This window comes from Chanodichthys erythropterus, chromosome 15, assembly GCF_024489055.1.
Source record: "Chanodichthys erythropterus isolate Z2021 chromosome 15, ASM2448905v1, whole genome shotgun sequence".
NCBI lineage: Eukaryota > Metazoa > Chordata > Actinopteri > Cypriniformes > Xenocyprididae > Chanodichthys > Chanodichthys erythropterus.
In genome coordinates, this window is record NC_090235.1 from 20,199,097 (window position 1) to 20,221,377 (window position 22,281).

General features: G+C 37.1%; 1 protein-coding gene across 2 annotated transcripts in view; it reads right to left on the bottom strand.

Annotated features, from left to right (window-relative positions):
• Positions 1–9,351: 9,351 nt before the first annotated feature.
• gatad2b (GATA zinc finger domain containing 2B) overlaps positions 9,352–22,281 on the bottom strand; it is a 44,838-nt gene continuing 31,908 nt past the window's right edge. For both annotated transcript variants that reach the window (XM_067411692.1, XM_067411693.1), the window contains 7 exons: positions 19,338–19,466; positions 18,769–18,939; positions 17,467–17,836; positions 16,202–16,404; positions 15,299–15,409; positions 14,900–15,104; positions 9,352–13,358 (listed from right to left, as the gene is read on the bottom strand). In XM_067411692.1, coding sequence (XP_067267793.1) covers positions 13,222–13,358; positions 14,900–15,104; positions 15,299–15,409; positions 16,202–16,404; positions 17,467–17,836; positions 18,769–18,939; positions 19,338–19,466 — 1,326 coding nt within the window. In that variant the 3' untranslated portion in view covers positions 9,352–13,221. The remainder of the gene's footprint in view (positions 13,359–14,899; positions 15,105–15,298; positions 15,410–16,201; positions 16,405–17,466; positions 17,837–18,768; positions 18,940–19,337; positions 19,467–22,281) is intronic.

Here is a 22,281-nt window from a genome sequence, read left to right on the forward strand (position 1 = left end):
TTACGGTAAAATAACGTATTCCATTAACTGATATAATGTTAATTTCAACCTAATGAAGTACTAATATCTGTTTTGTACCTTTATAATACACTGATAGTCACCAAACACAGTGGTAATAAGAGTCACATGATGAATCAAAGTTCATCACAAGCAGATTTTCCACAAGCTGAGAAGGACAACACTAACATATAGAAGGTGCACACAGTGTCATTCACACACACACTAAACACCATCATGGTAACATGCATGAAATTTTAAAAATGCAATAAACATTAATTTAACAACATTAGATGTAGCATAAAACCCTAATGTACATAACTGATTAGAAAAAAATGAGAAAAGCTAAGAAGAAACAGAGTTATTTCAACGAAAATATATCAAATGTGAAGTGTCACGCAGGGAATTGTGGGAATGTCAATTTACATTTTTTTCACTGTAAATTTTACAATGAATTGTTATTTTTCACTTCCAAAAACTGTGAATTTAACGGTATTTTACCGTAAAATGACATTAAATGTACCGTTAAATCTATTACAGTTATTCACCGTATATAGTACGGAAACTTTCTGTAAACCAATTGACAGTTTTTCAATTGTTTTTACTGTTAAAATCAAGGTCATTTTTTACAGTGTAGACAACATGACCACTAACTGCAAAATAATATTTACAAATAATACTTACAAATAACATGCAATTATTATGTGTAAAATCTTATTAGATTATTTAAACCCCTGACCATAACATTTGTGCTGCAGAGATGAATAATAGCTCAAAATGGGTGACTTGTTGAGAAGAGCCGGCGTTGTTCTTTCTTGAATGGACCACAAAAGGAGATTTTTTAAAAATTGCCACACTTGCACTCATCCATATGATGGCAGTGAATATTGACCAGCATCATAAGCGTTTAAAAAAGAAGACTTAACATATCACAGATATCCCATGCAACATGGCAGTTTATTCCATCTGTTCAGGGGGTATTGGGTTTGGTGAAAAACAAACTGAAATTTAATGTATTAACAAAATTCCTGACCTCGGTCGTTGGTCTTGGCCAACATACACGTTCGTGAGACATACAAAGTTATGAGAAAACAAGATTAACCAAAAGTGAACTGTGTGGCGCTAAGAATTTCATTAAATAATACATTAAATTCAGGTTTTTTGTTTTTACATAACCATAATATCTGTGATCTGCACACTGTAGTAAGTGGCTGTGTGGAACCAGCTTTATTAGGTTGGCCAATTAAATTGTACCTGTATTTGGCAGGAACTCCACCCATATATTGGGAGCCTGGGGAAATTGGGCAGTGGTGATTTATGCAGTTCACTGAAATGTGCAGCTCATGCAGTATGTTCAATAAACACATAGTTAAATAACGTTGTTGTTCCCTCTTTTGATGTGTTGCACACATGACCAAGTTCGCCTTGTTTAGAGTGGTATAATGCCCAAGTTCAATGCACCAGCTTTCCCCTTATGAAAATTAACCATGGTTTAACTATGATGAATGGTGCGGGCCATTTGCTAACAATTTGCTCAGTCAAAACACAGCTTGTAAGATAGCCCAGAGTGGATGAAATCACAGACCACAATGATGTCTATGGAGACATTGGCTTGCTCAAATGTGAACCAGTAAAAATTGAGCTTAAAGGCCCCAATATAATTCAAACAAAATCAAAGAACGAACTGATATGATGTCATTTCGAACAAATTCAGGCAGAAACTAAATTTGTTTTGAGTTCGTTTTGGCAGTTTGAAACAGCTCACCAAAGCAAACTTTTTGGTAAAGTTTGCTCTGGCTCCTAAACACCTTTGAGCTACCATTGGTCCGGCGGCCATTACATAAGGTAGGTGTGTGCTGAGGTTCCGCCTTCTTTCACTCGGAAAATCTTAATTCTTTTGCGGTTTATTTATCCTCTTGAGAGGAAAGTGTGCAACATTTTTACATATCATTACTAACCAACACTCTCAGCAGTGTGGGCGGAGTCAGATGTTCGATTACAGTATAACTTCATTTTACCCCTAAACGAAGAAGCCCTTGTAAAATTCCCTTTCCCCTGTTGCCTAAGGTAGAACAGGAGCTTAAGTGCATGCATTAGGGATAATCTCTGAAGTCACTGAACCAATGAAATGGTTCGCTCCAATGGTGCCATAGCAAAAAAAGAATGGTTCTGTTAGGATTTGTGTTGACCTCAAACATTTGAATCAGGCTGTAAAACATGAGCACTTTATTCTCCCAACATTAGAGGATATTGCACCCAAACTCACAGGAGCCTGTGTATATCCCACTCTGGATGCATCCTCAGGGTTTTGGCAAATCCCTTTGGACCCAAGCTGCGTGAAGTTGACCACATTCATAACTCCAGTAAGACAGTTCTGTTTTAATAGACAACCGTTTGGGGTTACTTCAGCGTCCAAAACTTTTCAAAGAGAAATGAGTAGACATCTAATTGGACACAAAGGCACAGTAGCTGTCAAGGATGACGTAGCCTACTTGTTTATGGCAAGGACCAAAACGAGCACGACGAGAATCTTGAGGCTGTTCTGAGAACTGAGAAACTGTGATAAATGTCACTTTTAACAAATTTGGGCTGCCGTATTTTGGCCACACAATCGGTCATGAAGAAATTAAGCCTGATGCAACTAAGGTGAAGGCAGTCACCGATATGCAAACAGACCACAAACCTTTGGTCCCACTCATTATCTCCTATGATATTGATCATGCACTACCCACTATGGTGTCAGTGGTTATTAATGTGCCTCATGCGCTTCAATGTGAAAGCAGTGCATGTCCCTGGTAAATGTTTGGTGGTGCAGACACACTTTCTCGGAATCCTTTGAGAAGGCTCTGCCACATGAGGTGAAGGTACATGTTGATGCAGTCATCACTACTGCATGCACTTTTGTTCTAGTTTGGAAAAACAAAAATAGGTGAGATAAACAGATAAAAGTGAAAATGACACAAAGAATGTTATATCAAACTAATTTTAATTGTTTTGCATTGATTTGTTATTGTGTTATAAATAGAAAATAAAAATAGAATGTTCTTTTTTAAAAAAAGGGCGTAGAGATGTGTGGAACAAATTGTACCTATATTGGCGGGGACTCCAACCATATATATATATTGGGAGTCTGGAGAAATGGGCAGTGAGGATTTATGCAGTTCACTGAAATGTGCAGCTCATGCAGTTCACTTGATGTATAGTTGTTAAGTAACGCTGTTTCCTCTCTTGACAGTGGTGCTAAAAAGTATTTGGACACTTAAAGGGTTAGTTCACCCAATAATGAAAATTCTGTCATCAATTACTCACCCTCATGTCGTTCAAAACCCGTAAGAATTATTTTCATCTTCAGAACACAAATGAAGAACTTTTTGGGGGTGAAAACTTTTGAACAGGATGAATATGTCCAAATTTTTCTTATTTTATTGAAATAATTTTTTCATTTAGTACTGCCCTTCGGAAGACACTTGTATGTTTCCTGGGAGACAAATTAAGTACAATTTACCGTGATCTTCAAATTCAAAAGTTTTCACCCCCCGACTCTTAATGCATTATGTTTCCTTCTGGAGCATCAGTGAATGTTTGATCCTTTTTTAATAGTTGTGTTTGAGTCCGTCAGTTGTCCTCAGTGTGACAATATTAAGATCCAATGGTTCACAAATTTTGAATAGGGTTTTTTTTTTCTTCTTGTGGACTATTTGTAAATATCTTTTATGTCAAATATCTTACTCAGGACAGTACGTACAGTTGTATGATCTCTCTTGTTTTGTTACAATTATTCATATTTTCACAGATTCTGCAGGTGGTTCCCATACTTTTTCATGCAACTGTAGCTGCCTATGGGGGGACAGAGAGCTCTCAGATTTCATCAAAAATATCTTCATTTGTGTTCCGAATGAACGTTTTATGGGTGTGGAACGACATGAGGGTAAATAATTAATGACAGAATTTTCATTTTTGGGTAAACTAACCCTTTAAGAATCAAATACTAAACCAAATTATATCAAAGAAATATAGCACAAATACACTTTCAAGAAAAATGTTTAATAAAAAGATGTTTGTTAGGTATTGATATAACAATATATTTGGTACTTGGACACTGTCTACAATGTGATGAACTGTGGTTACTGTAAAGGACAGCTGTGTGAACTTGAGAACTGACTCCATACATCCACCAAAAATGACAACAGCAAAAATAATTGCAAAATTGGTGTCCAAATACTTGTTTGGACCCACTGTACAATGAAAAGCTTAATAGAAATGAAATCAAGGCACTTGCAGGTGGATGGGTCAGTAAAGAATCACTCTCTTGGAGAGAAAACCACAGATGCAGATGTTTCACACAACACTGCCCTCTATTGCTGGCAAGCTAAATGATTCGGCCAGAGTATAATGTCATTGAAGAAATTAGCAGTAATCCATTACTATAAAAAAAGGGGGAAATAGGGATGGCCAGAAAGTGGAGAGCAGACTGACTTATAGAGGAACAGGTCTTACCTTGTCCAAGCCCTGCAGCTGATTTGGTGTCAGGGATCATTCCCAACTGAACTTCATTCCAAAGTTGTGACATCCACTAACCTGCAGCCTCTCCAGACACTCTTCCTGATGACTAATGAGATGTAAGTGGGACAAGCTGTCACTAAACAATGTGTATGCAGGTGGAAATGACATGGAAATTACACTAATAGTAATGACTAATAGTTTTTGGTTTGCAGTCACTGAATGTTTATGCAGTGGCCTGAGGGAAACATTCTTGGAAAGACGGAAAACGAACCACTCCAGTGGGATGCATTTTGGGTCTATTTTATACTTTGTGGATTTTAAATCTTTTCAACAAGAGCTCTGACTCAACCTTTGATTACGTAACCCATGAATATAACTACAGTCCAACATGTTAGTGTGACAAAGGCGTGACAAACACGCTGCGACCCTGGCCGGCACAGATGTGCAGTTCTGACCCATTACACGCTGAAGGTCAGAGAACAGAATGGTCAGCTACGATCATAACATCTCTACTGACCCCAGCACACCCTATCATTAATGCATCTGCTCTACGGCCCAGGAACAGAGGTTGAGTAATACAGAGACATCAGAGCAGGTGGGCGCACGTTGAGCACTAAAACACACCTCGGACATTTACACAAAAACAAGCAGAGCACAGGAAATATGTTTGTGGGTTGATTCCAAGAAAAACTAAACTGTGTGGGCTGGGCACAATTTTATATGTGGATATTGCTTAATATAAGCATGTCATGTATGAACACAAAGCAACAGATTATGAAGTGAATGGTAAATGATGATGGAGAATTCATAAAAAGAGGTTGCTCACCTATTAAATTTACAGAATGACAACATTTTTAAGCATTAAAAGACTTAATGCCCTTTTTACAAGATCTGGTGTCCCCAGAATGCATCTGTGTAGTTTCAGCTCAAAATCCCCCACAGATCATTTATTATAGCTTGTTTTTGTGTGTGTCCCTTTAAATGCAAATGAGCTGCTGCTCCTGGCCGCTTTCCAGAAGAGGGCGGAGCTTTAACAGCTCACTCTTCGGTTGCTCAACAACAACAAAGCTGGAGAATCTCATGTGGCCAAAATGAGGATTGTCAGTAACAGTGTTGAGCCTTACATTGTTCAAACCGGATTCGACACTGATGGAGAGACTCAGGAAAGAAGTTACAACTTTTAGAATGAAACTGGACGTTTCTGAATGGTTAGTGGATAAATTTATGTAGTTGCTGTGGAGCTGATTCACCTCATCGACGAGCATGTGGCGTCATGTTGTACAAATACAGAATTGAATTGTTTGGGGTAAAATGACAGTTTTTACTGAATTTTGAAGAATGTCAGTAACTAAACAGTTGATGGGCCCCATTTCTTCCGTAGTCTGGAAAAAAATACTATGGAAGTCAATGGGGCCCATCAACTGTTGGGTTACCGACTTTCTTTGAAATATTTTCTCTGAACTACCCCTTTAAACTTAAATGTTCACAAATGTACCTTCCTGGCAACTCCTCTGCGGGTATGGTTCAGTATCTCTACCAAAAAAAAAAAAAAAAAAAAAAAGCAAAGCTGTTTTTCTGAGCACTGAGGACCTCTGTCAGGATATGATTTACAGTCACATCTGAAGCATTTGTAAACAGGGAGGTTTGGAATGCTGGAAGAAGGCCCAGTCAATATGTATTCTCTGCAGAGATTCATTGAGAGAATACAATAGAATATTCAATACACAACAGGAGGGAATGCTGGTATCTGTCCATATCACTCAGATACCAGCATTTTATAACTGCTTAAGTAAACACAAATGTTTTCTAAACACAATAATCCTCATTACTGAACATCTTTGGCTCCATTTGTTCTATAAAAAAATATATATGACTACAAAAATTGTGACTCCAGGAAGTCAAATTTGATTTAAAAAGCAACTTACCTCTAAAATCAAAAATGCTTGCCCGTTGCTGTTATTCATATCAAGAATGAAAATAAAAACCTTGAAAAAACTCATTGTCTGCTTTCAGATGATCACACATGCACCTGTGTCAACTAACGCTGGTTTAGTAAGACCATAACAACAGCTATCAGCCCTTAAAAGAGAACAACCTTGAATCTGCTGGCACAGGAGAACAGTGATGCTGTGGAAAATAGCTATAATTGTTGTGACCGGATAAAGTCAAAGCTTATAATGAAGCCAATTAGTCTGTAAATGAATGACAAGACTCAGGAGACCATGTGTGTGCTGGAAAAGTGTGAGAACTCTGATTCTGGCAGCATTACATTGTGTTGCGCTTTAACTTTTGAGTGACCTGACAACATTGTGAATCTGCTACATAATACACTAGTTTTAAAGGGTTAGTTCACCCAAAAATTAAAATTCTGTCATTTACACACCCTCATGTCGTTCCAAACTTTCGTTCATCTTTGAAACACAAATGAAGCTTTTTTTTTTAATGAACAGAGATTTCTGTCCATTGAAAGCCCGCACAACTTCCACGCTGATGCTTCAAAAAGTTCATAAAGTGATCATTTGACCATAAGAATTGAGCAGTTTAGTCAGACACAATTGCTTTATATGATAAACAGATCGAATTTAGACTTTTATTCACATATAAACATTGATCCAAACATAAACAGAAGCTGAACCGTACATTCTTAATGCGCAAAAGCAAAAGTCTTCTTGCCGAAGCTCAAACGCACAACGTATAAACCTCATTGGTTCTTGCACGTCAAGCAAGTGTGCTTGAGCTTCTGTTTACCACAACTGATGTGTAAGTTGATGAATGTTTACATGCAGGGCCCAAAATTAACACTCACCAAGTACCAAATTCAAGTAAAAACCGGTGTTGGTGAGTATATGAAATGGTGTCAATCGCCTGTTGGCTGATTGCATTGTTAGAATTCATAAAAATGTTAAGTTTTGCATTGCAAACATGAACGTGTACAACGCCCGGGACAGTCGACGGGCCAGTGCTGCATCATCTTGAAAGTTTAAGCCTTGCCGATTTAAATATTCAAGCTCAAGAAGATGCAAAAGAACTTAATTCGTTACTCACACACTGGGTCTCATTCATGAAACATTCGAAAATATACGAGTAAATATGTGAGTGATTTGCGCGTAAAGAGACCTTCCCGAAAACTCTCCTCCTGATTCACAAATACTTTGTAAACGTCAGAAGTGATAGTGAAATGTGTGTGTGTGTTAATGAATTCCAATCAGTCGTAAATGGGACGCGCGTGCACGCTCATTCTCAATTACCATAAATCCCGCCCATTAAATCCGACTGACAACTATATATGGGCATCATATTATGACACCAAACATAGGATTTTGGACATTTTATAGGAAACAATTTCCATAACAAATAAGGGGCCATTAGTTTGCCCAGCCGTATTGAAATCTATCCATTATTTGATTAAAGTGCTCCGTTTGCAGATGCTATTCATCTTATACCTCATCTTAAAAAAAAAAAAAAAAAAAAAACCTTCTTATTCCTATCCTTTCACTTCCTCTAATCCCTCTCTATTGTATTTTAGGATAATCTGAGCACTGCCTATAACTTATTATGAGCACTTCTTGTCTATTTGCCTCGTCATGACGACTCGCTTGTTGTATTCCTCACTTGTAAGTCGCTTTGGATAAAAGCGTCTGCCAATTGAATAAATGTAAATGTATTACTGGCTCTCACAATAAAAGTAAAAAGAAAAAACGTATGTAATTACTATATATAATATTTTTTCAAAATGCTGTGTAAATATGTACCTTATTAAGGTGAATTAAAATGCAGCCTTATTAATGAACAAAACGTTCGGATGTTAAATGCACTATTTACGCGTGGCTGGGAACAGGTGTAGATTTCTTTCGTACCAACTAACATTTGGAAAATACGAACATTTTAATGAATCCGAAAATTTACGCCAGAACCACTTTACACATGATTTACACAAAAATTCGTTCTGCTCGTGTTTCATGAATGAGACCCACTGTGTGGGAAGTTTTCTGTGTGCAAACGTCCGATGTGCGTGCCCAGAAATCCGCATCTCAGACAGCACTCGAATACTGAATTGAGTTCTCTTTCATGTCTTTTTGCGCTTGAACAGACAAATTCAAACAAAATGATGTCAAAATGCCTGTCTTGGCAGGTATCCTTAGTTATGTCTTGACTGAATGTAAACAGTTCAGAAATAAAACGCATGTGTAACAGTATATTGGATCCATGCATTCGTTCTTAAAGTGACAGCAGCCTAATATTCCTGCTGCTGTCTGAGTTTTTAATGTTAATCAAACAACAAAAGACAAAGAGAAATCACTCATTGCTCTTGACTGAATAGCTTTTGTAACTTTAAGAAAGGATTAATCTATGTTTTATGACTGGTAAAAAATATTAATGGCTTGTAAATTTAAGTCACTGGCCATGTGGCAAAAAGTTGGTTTTAGGTCCTGTTTATGTGAATAAAAGCCTAAATTAAATCTGTTCATCATTTAAAGCGATCAAGTCTCTTCAAAAAAATGTGCACTTAAGCGCTCGATTCATTCATTTTACGATCTCTTTATGAACTTTTTGAAGCGTCAAAATGGTAGTTGCGTGGGCTGTCAATGATTTCATTAAAAATATCTTTGTGTTCCAAAGATGAATGAAAGTCTCACGGGTTTGGAACGATATGAGGTGAGTAAATGATAAGAGAAGGTTCATTTTTGGGTGAACTAACCCTTTTTATCATTTTAAAGAGAAATCTTTGAGTATAAATAACAACAATATATAAACAACAATAATGTAACGACTTTTAAAAAAGGCAAAATAAAAATGTAACAAAGAACAACATAAATGAGCTGCGGACAAATGTTAACACACTCCGAGATAAACTGTTCCATCCTTTATTAAACATAGCTTGCAAGTGATAAATATTACAAAGTTATTTCCTCCAAAATTAGCTTATTTTTTTTTTTCAGTCAATGCATAATTGTTGTTAATCAACCGGCAGTAATCAAACAGCATTTTTTCATCTCCATTTTAGACAGTTAAATATCAAGGATGTGCAAAAGGTCTGGATTAATGTTCTAAATGAAAATAAAAACTTGACAAAAAGCACTTCTTTTCCTTGACTAAAATCAATAATCGTTTAAGCCAATCTCCAGTACTTTTTTTTTTTTTTTTTACTGTACATATTTTAATTAATCATTGTTTTTTTTTTGTTGTTTTTTTTTTACAAACGGATTTCAACATATTGCCATTTGCTTTAAAATTCAAACTGGGTAAATTGCAACTAAGTCTATTTAAAAATATATGAAAGTTCAGATGAAATTCAGAAAAGAAATGATGACCCCAAACCCTCTCTCCCACTTCAACAATAACAACAACAAAAAGACTTGTACTTGCAACAAATAAAAATCAGGGAGAGGGGGAAAAATGCAGAGAAAGTAAAAATGGAAGAGAGAAGTAAACCCCAGCGCTAGAACTCCAGAAAAGCTGATTGTCCAGTCAGAGAATTATGGACAGTGATTCCATGACATGAAACTAATAATGTCACAAACCTTAGGATCAAAACTTGCATGTGTGCAAATTGTCCATTTTTTTGTCTTATGATTTAAAGGCTGAAGGCAAGAAGCATTGGAACAGTCAAAAACAAACAAAAAAGTTTTTTTTTTCTTCATCGTATACAATGTATACAATCCTCCATGAAAAAAAAACATAAGAGCATTGTGATTTTTCCCAAGAAAGAAAAAAAAAAATAGGGATATACTGAGGAAAGTTTGTATTGTAAGCAATAGAAAACAAAATGTACACAATCTCCCCGTAGGGTTTTCTGCACCCAGTAATTTAGCTAAAGCATTAGCGTACTTTGATTTTATGATGATCGCTTTGGATATGGTCAGGTGAGGGTGTAATACTGTCAAATGTTTCGTCCAGTCCATGTTCTTGGTGTGGGACATTAGAGAAAAGAACTTATTCACCCAACATCTACGTAACTTCAATGTTTGAAATAAACGTGAAAACAAATAAAAGAGGTAACAAAAAAAAAGTAACATACGAGACTGTCCCATCATGTCTCAGTCCAAAGACTACAGAATGGATCAAACGCTCCACCAGAACAATGAACTTTTTTTTCTTCTGCAAATACTACATACTACAAAAAACGTACAGCCGGGGGAGAAAATGCATCTAAAGAGCTCATTCAAAAACAAGAGAAGTATAATCCCATACATTTTGCACATTTGTTACACAATAATACACAGTGATCACAAAACGAAATGACAAGCTTCACAATATTCATGGCTTTTTGTTTGCTTTTCTACACAATATACAACCATTTTAATTTCATTTCATTATTTTTAATTCAAGGGAGAAAAAAGCATATGTACAATAAGTCATTATTACTTCTGACCTAGCAAATATCGTGTCATCATCTGTTCATACATTTTTTTTTGTTTGATTAAATTTGATTTTTTTTCTCCTTTTTTCTTTCTTTTATTTTTTTTAAGAAACAGCTGAAATTAAACAACCAAACAAAAATGGAACTTAATCGAGGAGTCAAAAGGAAGTTAAACTTCAAAATCCAACTTTCTCGTACATATATGAACACAGGTATATGGATGCATCTAATATAGTCTACAAGAGAGAGCAGGAGAGAGAAATGAGTTATTATAAACACCCTACGTTCAATTCAAAATAACAAAAAACAAAATACAGATCATAAAATTGGAGCAAAGACTGAACAGAATGACTAAAAGGGACTGATTTATCATCATTACCAGGAAAAAAAAAAAAGAAGAAAAAAATAATAAAAATGTAAACATCCTATCATCTAATATTGCACCTGAAAATTTAATCCAAGGTAGCTTCAAAATTGTTTTGTTCAAAAGTTGCATCGTTCTACCACAAATTAGTGGCGTTACACAGGACACAGTTTAAAAAAAAAAACTGCAAACTGCAAGGATCAGTGACTATACACATGACAGAAAGATGCATGTGCACAGATTAATTTCCATTAATTCACCACTTCATAGCTTCCTCGCAGCTATTAAACATGACCTGCATGACAGACCTCAAAGTCTGATTTCCAAAAGAACCAAATGCATCATGGTAAATGCTTAGGCTGGGGAGGACAAAAAATGTTAAGTGCTCAACTTCTTGTCAACAAGCAGATGTTAAACCCTTCGAAGCCATTCGTGACCCACGTTACTGAAACACGGTGCACTGCCTCACTAACAGGCGTCGATGGAGCTAAATCTGAGTCATCCCTAATACTGCATATCGACTAAACACTGCTTATATTGTCGCCGTCGCCTCCAGGAACGCTTGCGTGTCTACTGAAACAAACACACGTACCATAACTTGAAATGCATTCATTCAACGTGGGGGGGGTCGAAAAAGCTGGTCTCTTTCGAAAAGATGAAATGCACCAAAAAATCTTTCTCCCAACTCTCTCCGAGACATCCGATGGCATCCATACCTTAAGCTGAAACATTCTTGTCCTCTATTGTTTAACAATTTTTTCCCCCACTTAAGAAGAAAAGTGCTCCTCCATAACGAGGCATCTCATGTGCATTGCTTTAACACGATGATTGATCCTTGTCAATGCCTTCTGTTAAAACTCATGCATAAACCGTTTTTTTCCCAATAATTCCACCTATTTGACATTTCAATGATTATCGTCTCCCGTGGCAAGTACCTTTAAGATACACGGCCATTTCAGATGGAGACGCCGCCCGATGAAAATAAAAAGTACAAAAAAAGACTGAGGGGAAAGAAAAGAACTCTCAAAAAACAGCCAAAAATCAAAAAGAGACAAAGTTCATGACAATGATACTCTCTGGCTTCATTCTCTGCTGTGCAGTGAAACACGACCTCACCACAAAAAGAAGTTATATGGCGTCACTGCACCCTGTGAAAGTGAAGGCATCAAGAGACACGGGAGAGATCCTGTTTGTGGACGCATACACACAAGTAACGGGCTTCTCCGTACATTCGCAGGTCCTTTCTGGCCCGTTTTAAGTTTGCGTGGCCTTCTCAACGTTGACTAGATCAGCGCTCTGCATAAGGATCAATCTGATCGATGTACATGAGTCGGTCTCGCTCTCTCTAAACCGGAAGGTTCTCCAAGGACTTTCCAAACGTGTAACGCTACAAAGATTCTGCTCTCTCTCTGCAGGTAAGAATGCCTTAATCATTCCAACTCAGAAACTGAACATATACGACGTGAGAGAGAATGAGTCTAATTTTACAGGGGCGACTGAGGGAGGAAGCTTTCAAATGAACCAAAAAACTTTAGATTTTTAGTAAGTGACCCTGCAATCTGGCATCCTCCCTCTGAAAAGAAAAACATAAGGGTAAGAACATAAAAAGATGCAAAAACCACTAAACCTACTAATAAGTGTAATAAGAGTAACTGTAACAGAAGCAACAATAATACTAATAATAATAACTGTGATAATAATAGAAGTAGCAATAACAACAGCAATAATAAGTTGAGATAACAATAAAGAGCTTTGCTATAGTAGGAAACCGAAGTTTGAGATGCACTGACAGTCTGGTGTTTATAGTCTGACTGATTGAGCTGTTCTTATGGGTTAGTTGGGTAGGCACACGGACAGGCACTGCATGCGATGGGGTGATGGTGTGCGTGTGTATGTGTTGGGGGGACGGGGGATGTTCTGATGTAGAACAGAGGGGTGGTGGGGCGTCCGAGGAGAGGGGTGGGGTGGGGGTTGGATTCTGCAGTCCCGTCGGGGCTCATTTCTGCCCGGTGATGGACTGGGATATGGAGCGCGGGGGAATCATGTCGAGCAGATACTCCCGCTGACGGTCCGCTAGGCTGGATGCCTTGTGGCCCCCGATGGCTCCCGGATTTAGATAGGCAATATTCAGACCTGCGATGGAGGACAAAGACGAAGAGAGGGGCCGGGATAAAGGAGAAAGGGAAAAGACAGACAAGTTGAAAAAGTTGAAAATAATAATAATAATAATAATAATAATAGGAAAAAAACACTCCAAAAATGAGTTCCTGACATACAATTGTCACAAAAAAAAAAAAAAAAAAACATGTTCTAATTTTTTCACATGTGATCCTATCTAACCCCAACAATCATGTCAGTAAAATAAAATAAGAGGTAAAAGTGAATAAAAATAGAATTAAATTAAAATAAATTGTTCAAATTAAAATACATATAATATTTTATATTATACATTTTTATTATTCAATGTATTTTAATTTGAACAATTTATTTTAATTGACTTTTACCCCATATTTTATTTTGTTGTTTTTATTTATTTTATTTTACTGGCATGATTGTTGTGGTTTGATAGGATCACATGTGAGGAACACATACTGGAGCCATGAATGTACAGAAAAGTGAATAATAAAAATGTATAATATAAAATATTATCTTTTCTGTACATTCATGGCTCCAGTATGTGTTCCTCACATGTGATCCTATCAAACCACAACAATCATGCCAGTAAAATAAAATAAATAAAAACAACAAAATAAAATATGGGGTAAAAGTCAATTAAAATAAATTGTTCAAATTATAATACATTGAGAAATAAAATTACATTAAATTGAATAATAAAAAAAAAAAATTATATATATATATATATAAATAAAATAGAATTCTTTTTTTATTTAAATAAAAATATATTCTGTATATTCAAGGCCCTAAAACATACTTGTGACAGACAAGTTTAATTGTGACTTTAAAAGTCTCCCAGTTTTATGATGAATTTAGTATTTCCCTTAATCTTCAACCCCACTGCACTGGTCACTTTATTCTAGTAAATCTACTTGGGGTTGTACAATCAATGAATTGAGGCTGGACCTCAAGGGTGGATGACGTTTGGAGTCATTACTCCTTAATAACCCACATAACATTTGCTACTTTAAAGTAATTTAGTTAAAGAGGACCTATTATGCCCTTTTACAAAGTTTTGATTTTGTTTTTGGGCTCTATTAGAATACGTTTTCATGCTTGAATGTTCAAAAAATAATCAAGTAATAATCTCTTCCCAGTCTGTCACTATGAAGCCCCTTCTTCTGAAAAGCACTTTGTGCTCTGATTGGTCGGCTGGATCAGTGTGGTTTGATTGGTCAACCACTTCGAGCATGCTCAGGGAAATGTCACACCCCTTACTATAACAGAGTTTCAACACACTACCAATTAAACTGAATTAGCTTTATTTTGTGTATGCCTAGAGCGGGAATTATTTAAATAAGGAATATAGTCACGCGTTTGTTCCCGGAAGAAAACTCAAGACTACAACGGAGGCGTTACAAGGAGTTCAGAAACAGTGCGCACTGATATAGAGAATAACTCCCGCTGCAGGGACTTTGTGCTTTGTAACTTTGAGAAAGCTGGAAATGGGTCCTCTTTAACGTATACTGTGCGTTCTTAATTAAAAAGCATCATCTTACCAGGGATGTTGTAGATCTGCCTGCGGCTGTCATGCTGGGCCCGACTGCTGCCGCCGCTGGAACTGCTGCTGCCGCCACAGCGCTTGCTTGTCATACCCAGCAGCCCACTGGCCACTGAGAGCTGGGAGGCCTGGGCGAAGTTAGAGAGGACACCTCGTGCTGAGCTGGACAGGCCCCGCTGTAGAGCGGCCTGCGGCTGGGGAGTCTGAAAGAGAGAATGAGAGAGAATCAGTGTTAAATTTCATGACACCTCTTGGTACCATTAAACATACTGATGTTCAGAATCATCAGTCATTAAAATCTGTGATTAGCTGAAAGGCCAGAATAAAACGGCCATTTCAAAATCCATAAAAATTGTCTCATGAGATCCCATTATTTGTGCACAATGAGAGAGTCCACCTGTCGGAGGGCATGGTGTCGGATCATGGTTTCCGCTTTGCTCACGCTGGGCACAGTCTGGGCGGAGCTGGGAGACAGAGCAGCCTGCTGCTGCAACCTCTGCTCTATTTCCTGAACGGACAGAGACAGAAAAATCCCAGTTAGGAATGTCAGTATTAAATCGATAATAATAATAATAATAATAATAGTGAACGAGTCGATATAAACAAATATTACATTAATATAAAAACATTGTTTTTGTACTTAATTGTATTTGTCTTTATTTAAACTTGAAGCAAATGTTACTTAATTGAGAAATAAATGTATGCTGTATGTCAATGTTTTGAATTAACTTGAATTAATTTTGCAGCACGTGTGTTATTTTAATAATAGTATTTATTAATATGTTAAATTAGAATGTATATGATTAGTTTATTTTAATTTTAGCAATTTTGTGTGTTTTTGTCATTTTTATTGGTCTTTGTTTTTTTTTTAATAATATATTTTATTATATATTTCAACTTGCACTTATTTCAGTTAGCTGCCAAAACAGTTTTTAATCTTTATTACAGCTTTATTTTTTACATGCCAAACACAAGGTCAATATTACAATGCATAAAATTCAAATTATTATATAAAACATTTGATGAGATATGATAGAAAATCTAAAATACATTCAGGTGACACATATCAGATGAAATATTCCATGTAAACATGCATCTGAATAAAAGCATTTTCTATCAGCATCATAAAAATTACAGTCCAACAGAACATGTTTATTTTTTAGTTTAGTTTCTAGTTAGTAGTGCGGTATTGAAACCTTTATCGAGAATCATCAAGTTTCATTGATATTGTCTGCAGAATTTTTGATGGCATGACAACTCTACTTCCAGCAGCAAAATGAAATCTCAGATATCGACTGACCTGTTCTTGCTGCAGAGCCTTAACAAAAGCGTTCTTCAGCCTATTGGTGTGCTCGGCCTTTAAGGCCTTCTTCTGATTGGACGTCATGCACTGCTCACAAAGGATGCGGCCACTTTTCTCCTGCTTCCAGTGTGGGGTGAAGTCAGTCCTGCACTGGGCACAAAAGAACGGCTCCACATGTGGCAGTGACCCCCGCATTTTACCTAATCAATTGCAAACACAGAAAAGAGGAGTTTAGTGATGAACAGAATTAGCTGCGAATTAGAGCTGCATGTTAACTGAACTGAGTGAATGTGGTTTAATAATTCATTTTTGGGTCAAGTGCACAATTTTTGTAACCCTTTTGAACATTAGAGCTGCTGATTACATTTATTTTGTGCTGTTTTGTTCTTTTAGGGTGTGTTCACACTTGTAGTTCAGTTCTCTTGGTTCTTTTGGTCCGGATCAAAAAAGAAGATGCATTTAGTCCTGGTTCACTTAACATTCACTGTCATTTTTAACACCAAATCTAAAAAAAGAGTTGTGACGGAGCTTACCGAATATCCAAAACAATGCTGTGTTCTGGACTAAGGCCATGTTGCCATCAAAGCATTTTTTTCCAGCGGATAGCATACTTTTCCTATTGTTTTCGATGGGAGTGCCGCGGGTTTTTTTTTTTAAACACCAGGAGCGCAATGAGGCGATGAGCATCATTTTCAAGCACTAGCCGTTTTTTACCAGCCACCTCGAGCTGAAGAATAACTTTGAATAAAACGCTGCGCTTCATCACTGTCCCTTTTTACTCATCAGTCCAATCAGAGTGGAGGAGGGGCGGGACAAATACAACACTGACCTGTCTGAACTGAACTGTCACAACATTTTGTGTACAACATCAACAACAAGCTTAGAACGGAACAAAATGGATGAGAAATTAATATTGCTGGTCTCCAAACACACCTAGCAAGTACTCTACATCGTGTCGACATTTTTTGGTTTGTTGCGAAACCCTGAAAACACGGGTCACGGTCCGCTTGTTTGATGCGCGCCCGGCTTCAGGTGACAGCGTTCACACTTATTCAAATGAACCGCACTAACAGAGCAATCAAATTCATTTTAATCGAACCAAATCTGCCAAGTGTGAAGACACCCTTAGTGTTAATCTTAGCAGCAGCAGTATGACATCTGATCTGATGTTTTTGATTGCGCAGCCCTAGTGTGCAAGGTTAAGAATCCTCTCTACCCCATCAATCCGTTTTTGTGGTGTGGGTTGTTCCTCTTGCTCTTACCCTGACTATCAATGACGCTCTGCACGACCTCTTCCAATCCCACCATGTAGATGAACTCAGAGTTGGCAGCAGAGGGCAGGAAGTGCAGCAGGGGCGCTGGAGGTTTAGGTGGAGGTATCTCCAGCAGGGTCTTCTCCAGCTGCTTGCGCAGGGCCAGTTTAGCGGCCGCTTGGCTGCTGGCCTGGTCGTTCAGAGAAGCGACGCTGGAGGCGCTGGAAAGGGTGGAGGGGCTGACGGCACCAACCCCACTCACACCCACCCCGACGCCAGCCACGCCAGCTGCTCCCGCTGCCTGCATGTGTGCCAGGTTCATGTAGATAGCCGAGGAGGAGCCCGAACGCTGCGAGACCCCCACCTGCTGGCTGGCAGCCTGCATCACACAAAGCAAAAAGGGCAAATCATCAGCAACTGGCATGATCCATTTTTATGAATGATTCACGTTGAGTCTGGGCGATTTGTGGAATATACGGCATATTAAATATGATTTTGTTGGCGATATAAAACTAAACAACACAATGAATATTGCTGTGATTTAATGCACAATTTTTATTTGGCTATTAAGTTAAGGGCTGTTCCAGTAGGCTTGTTTTATGCACCGTCCAGTGGAGGAGATATTTTAAAAGCATAATTTAAACCTCAGCAGCAAAAGAAAAAGAGGAGTACCTGCATTTCTCTTCATATGTTATAGTAAAAATATATATTAGTGTACAAAAATTACTGTTCATTCTGTGTTCATAGTGAAAAACATACCATGATGATTATTTTGAATTTGATTAACAAATAAACTCCCACCCTTTTAAGGCAATTCAGAAATATAAAAATACTACTTTTAAAATGTCATTTATTCCTGTGATGCAAATCTGAATTTTCAGCATCATTACTCCAGTCTTCAGTGTCACATGATCCTTCAGAAATCATTCTAATATGCCGATTTGCTGCTAAAGACACATTTCTGATAATTATCAATGTTGAAAACATTTTTGATCAATTTAATGAATCCCTGCTAAATAAACATATTACATAAAAATCTTACCCAAAACATTTGAACGATAGCGGATATTTTGTCAAAAGCCTGTAAATACTTTTTTCGTTATATTGTCTTTTGAAACGAGCCTGCAATGAATGTATTTAACAAAGTACAAACGTGACACAGCAACTCCCAGAACAGATTATGACCTTTAAAAAAACCTGAGCTGTTCACATTGTATAACTGCTTAAAAGTTCAATGTCAATAAACTGCAGGGAGAAAAACCACAAACCAAATTAGGACTAATGTGTTTGAGCTTAACCGTCTGACCGTACCTGCTGATAGCTCACTGCATTACCCAAACCGCCTGTGGAGGAGCGGCCCATGCCAGGCTTGGAGGGCACTCTTTGACCCTGAAGCTGAGCAGGATTGGGTGCAATAACCCGCTGTGACATCATCATGGGGGGCAAAGATGCATTGGCAGCAGACCTGATTACTGTGTGGCCCTAAGGGAGGGCAAAAAAACACATACAAGAGCTATTAATAAAAATGCAATGCACTGTATGTCCACTAGATGTCAGACAGACACTGTAGATCCAATTGCACATTGTTGACATCAAATGCTTTGTTTGCACTCAACAGATGGACCATAATTAAAAATGGTAACTGGTACCAATCTATACAGTTATGCTGATCTTAAGGTGCTGCTCCCATGGCAACCAACAGCAGGCTCTAACATGTTCGGACTAATATGTACAACATAATGAGCAGTATTCATGTGCTTGCTGTAGAAACCATCATTAATGCATGTAGAAAAAAAAGCTCATTTTAGAAAGGAATATTCTGGTGCGCATATCTCAGAATCACACACATAAAAAAAAATTATAAATAAATAAACGCGCACCTGTGCAGTGCGCAGGTTCTGAGGCTCAGACGAGTGCATGCCGGGCCGCACGGGTAGTTTCCCGAGCCCCTGAGAGCTGTGCATGGGTGACGGCTGCACTGATGATGGGGCATTCTGGACCACCGGCACCTGAGTGGAAAAAATGAGAGGTCAAAATCCATCTAGCAAAAACTCAAACTGTACAAAGACTGTCAATATAACTTACAACAACAAAAAACCTTATTGTATTAGTTCTCAACCAGGGGCCGGGGCCACTAGGGCCCTCAACAAACTTCCAAGGGTTATTATATACATCTTTCTAGTTATGCCAAGCTCCAAAGAAATTTTATTGGGAAGGAATTGAGAGTGGGGAAGTCAAAAAGGTTGAGATCCACTGTAGGAACTCAAGCAGCATTTTTCAGTTAAAGCTGCTGTGCAATTTCCACCAATTGGTAGAAGGAAAAATAGGCATTGTTTGTGATTTTACTGATTGTTTGGGGATTTTTTTTAGAAGAAAAATACCCAAACACTCCCCGTATTTCATTGTTCAACAATTGTCCTGTCGCCAACTCACTGGTTGAGGTCACTGATCGGATTTTTTACACAGCCTAGGGACATCACACAGACAAATGTGACTTTGCACACCTATTTTAGGGATGTCTGACTGGTAGAAGGGACATTTTATGCATAAAACATACTGAAAGAATGATTATCGTATTCATCTACCATGGTATTTCATCTAAGGCATTTCAAAGAATATAATACATAAACTAAATAAATATTAGTGATGTCGAAATTAGTGCATTAACGATTGTGATTAACTTTTTTTCAGTTTAATGCATTAAAAATATTTAAAGCAATTTTATTTTCTGTCGTTACATTATATAATCACGCACTTCTTCATGCATATGCTTTTAAACCATTCAAGCTCCACAAGACAAATGAGAATGCGCTGTCTGTGAATGTCATGTTGCAGAAAGATGTGTGCCAGAATCGAGTTCTCTTTCACGTTTGAACAAACAATAAAGAATTGTGCCAAAATGCCCGTTTTGTTGAGTATCCTAAAAAAAAGTCTCAAATGAGTTCAATAATGTCTTAAATGAACTTAAAGAGTTGTGAGAAAATGAGATGCGCCTCAGATCCACGTCATGTTCAGCAGAGGCAGCTCTTAAAGAGACAGTAGCCTAATAAACCAGTTGCTGTGATGTCTGTCATTAATGTTCATCAAAGAAACAAAGGTAAAAGAGAAAATTCTAGCTTTAATCTGCATTTCATTTACAATTAATGCAGTGAAGACTGTAAAGTGTTTGATAACTTTATTCAATTTCTGTATACTTCCTACCTGTTAGACAGGGAAGGCCACAGATAAATATGATATTTATTATAATGGGTTTATGTTAAGATTGTTTTAAGTTCACTTAAATTTAAATATCTTTTTAAAGCCTAATAAATGTTGAAATTGATAGCTTTTAGTTGGCCTTTATTCATAAAAAGATGCCATTAAACAAATGTGTGACCCTGCACCACAAAACCAGTCGTAAGTTGCACAGGCATATTTGCAGCAATAGCCAACAATACATTGTATGGGTCAAAATTATCGATTTTTCTTTTATGCCACAAATCATTAGGATTTTAAGTCAAGATCATGTTTCATGAAGATATTTTGTACATTTTCTACCATAAATATATATTGTGAGTGGTTATGCATTGCTAAGGACGACATATAGCATTAATCTCAATTTCAAAAAAATTGACCCTTATGACTGGTTTTGTGGTCCAGGGTCACATATTCAAGATATACTGTCTTTAAGTTGTTTCTTCATTAATTTGGAGAGTAACTGTGAAATTGTTACAATATAAAAATATATTGAAAATAATTAATATATTAAAAACAATGTTTTTAATCATGATTAATTACAGAAAAAATTGCGATTAATTAGTTAATTTTATTTATATATATATATATATATATATATAAAAAAACACATATTTTACTTTTTTATTATTATTATTGTGCATGTCCAAATTAAGTGCATTATCATGGGAAAAAAAATAATATCAAATAATTAAACGTACAACATTATAATACCTTGGTACGTTCTGGTACTTATTGTTAGCATTTCATCCTCACGAATCAAACTCAATTTAGCCAATCAAAATTTCATCCTCTAGTTCAAGAGCAAGCAAACATTGTGCATGAAGAGTGTTTTGTGGCACTTGAACGTCAGGCACGAGTGAGTGTTTATGGGCCATTCCTGTATCTAGACAGACACTGAGTTGAGTAGCAAAGACAAAACATCTCAATGCCACAGTTACTGGACAAACATTACACAGAGCTGTGATATGGTATCTGTGAGGTTATGGCTGCCCGTCTCACTCCCTGTTACCCCATTTCACCCCCGCTAGTAACTAACGTCCTTTCAACAATAGAACGATATACCTAGACAGTTTTTCCTGGCATTAATATAACACTCAGCTGGACACGAGGGGAGGTTATTTTGCTTGGTGTTACAACAGTGAAGGTGAATATGCTGTACAGAGGAGCTGCAGTGTAGATGTGGATTACAAATGCAGGCAGATTTACAGCAGACAACACTGCGACATTCAGTCAATGCTGAATTTTTTTTTTTTTTGGATGCTAAAGTACTTTCTCCAATTACAGTTTAATATGCAAAAGACAACTATAAGAGTCATCTGCAGGCTGATTTCACAGAAATCACACACTTGTGTAAGTGTGCAGAAAAAGTCAGAACAGTGGATGTAAAACGTAATACTTTACTTTAACAAGTTGATACCTACAATAAAAAATGATTTATAATATTATTTTTCTACTGTAACGTCGACTCTGTTTAGTACGTAGGTGGCAAAATGATTAATCATAAATACTAAGAAGTCTCATGAATATTAAATTTCATGGGATCAGCAAGTCAGGTGACTTAATATTGATAAGCCAGGCCTTCACAAT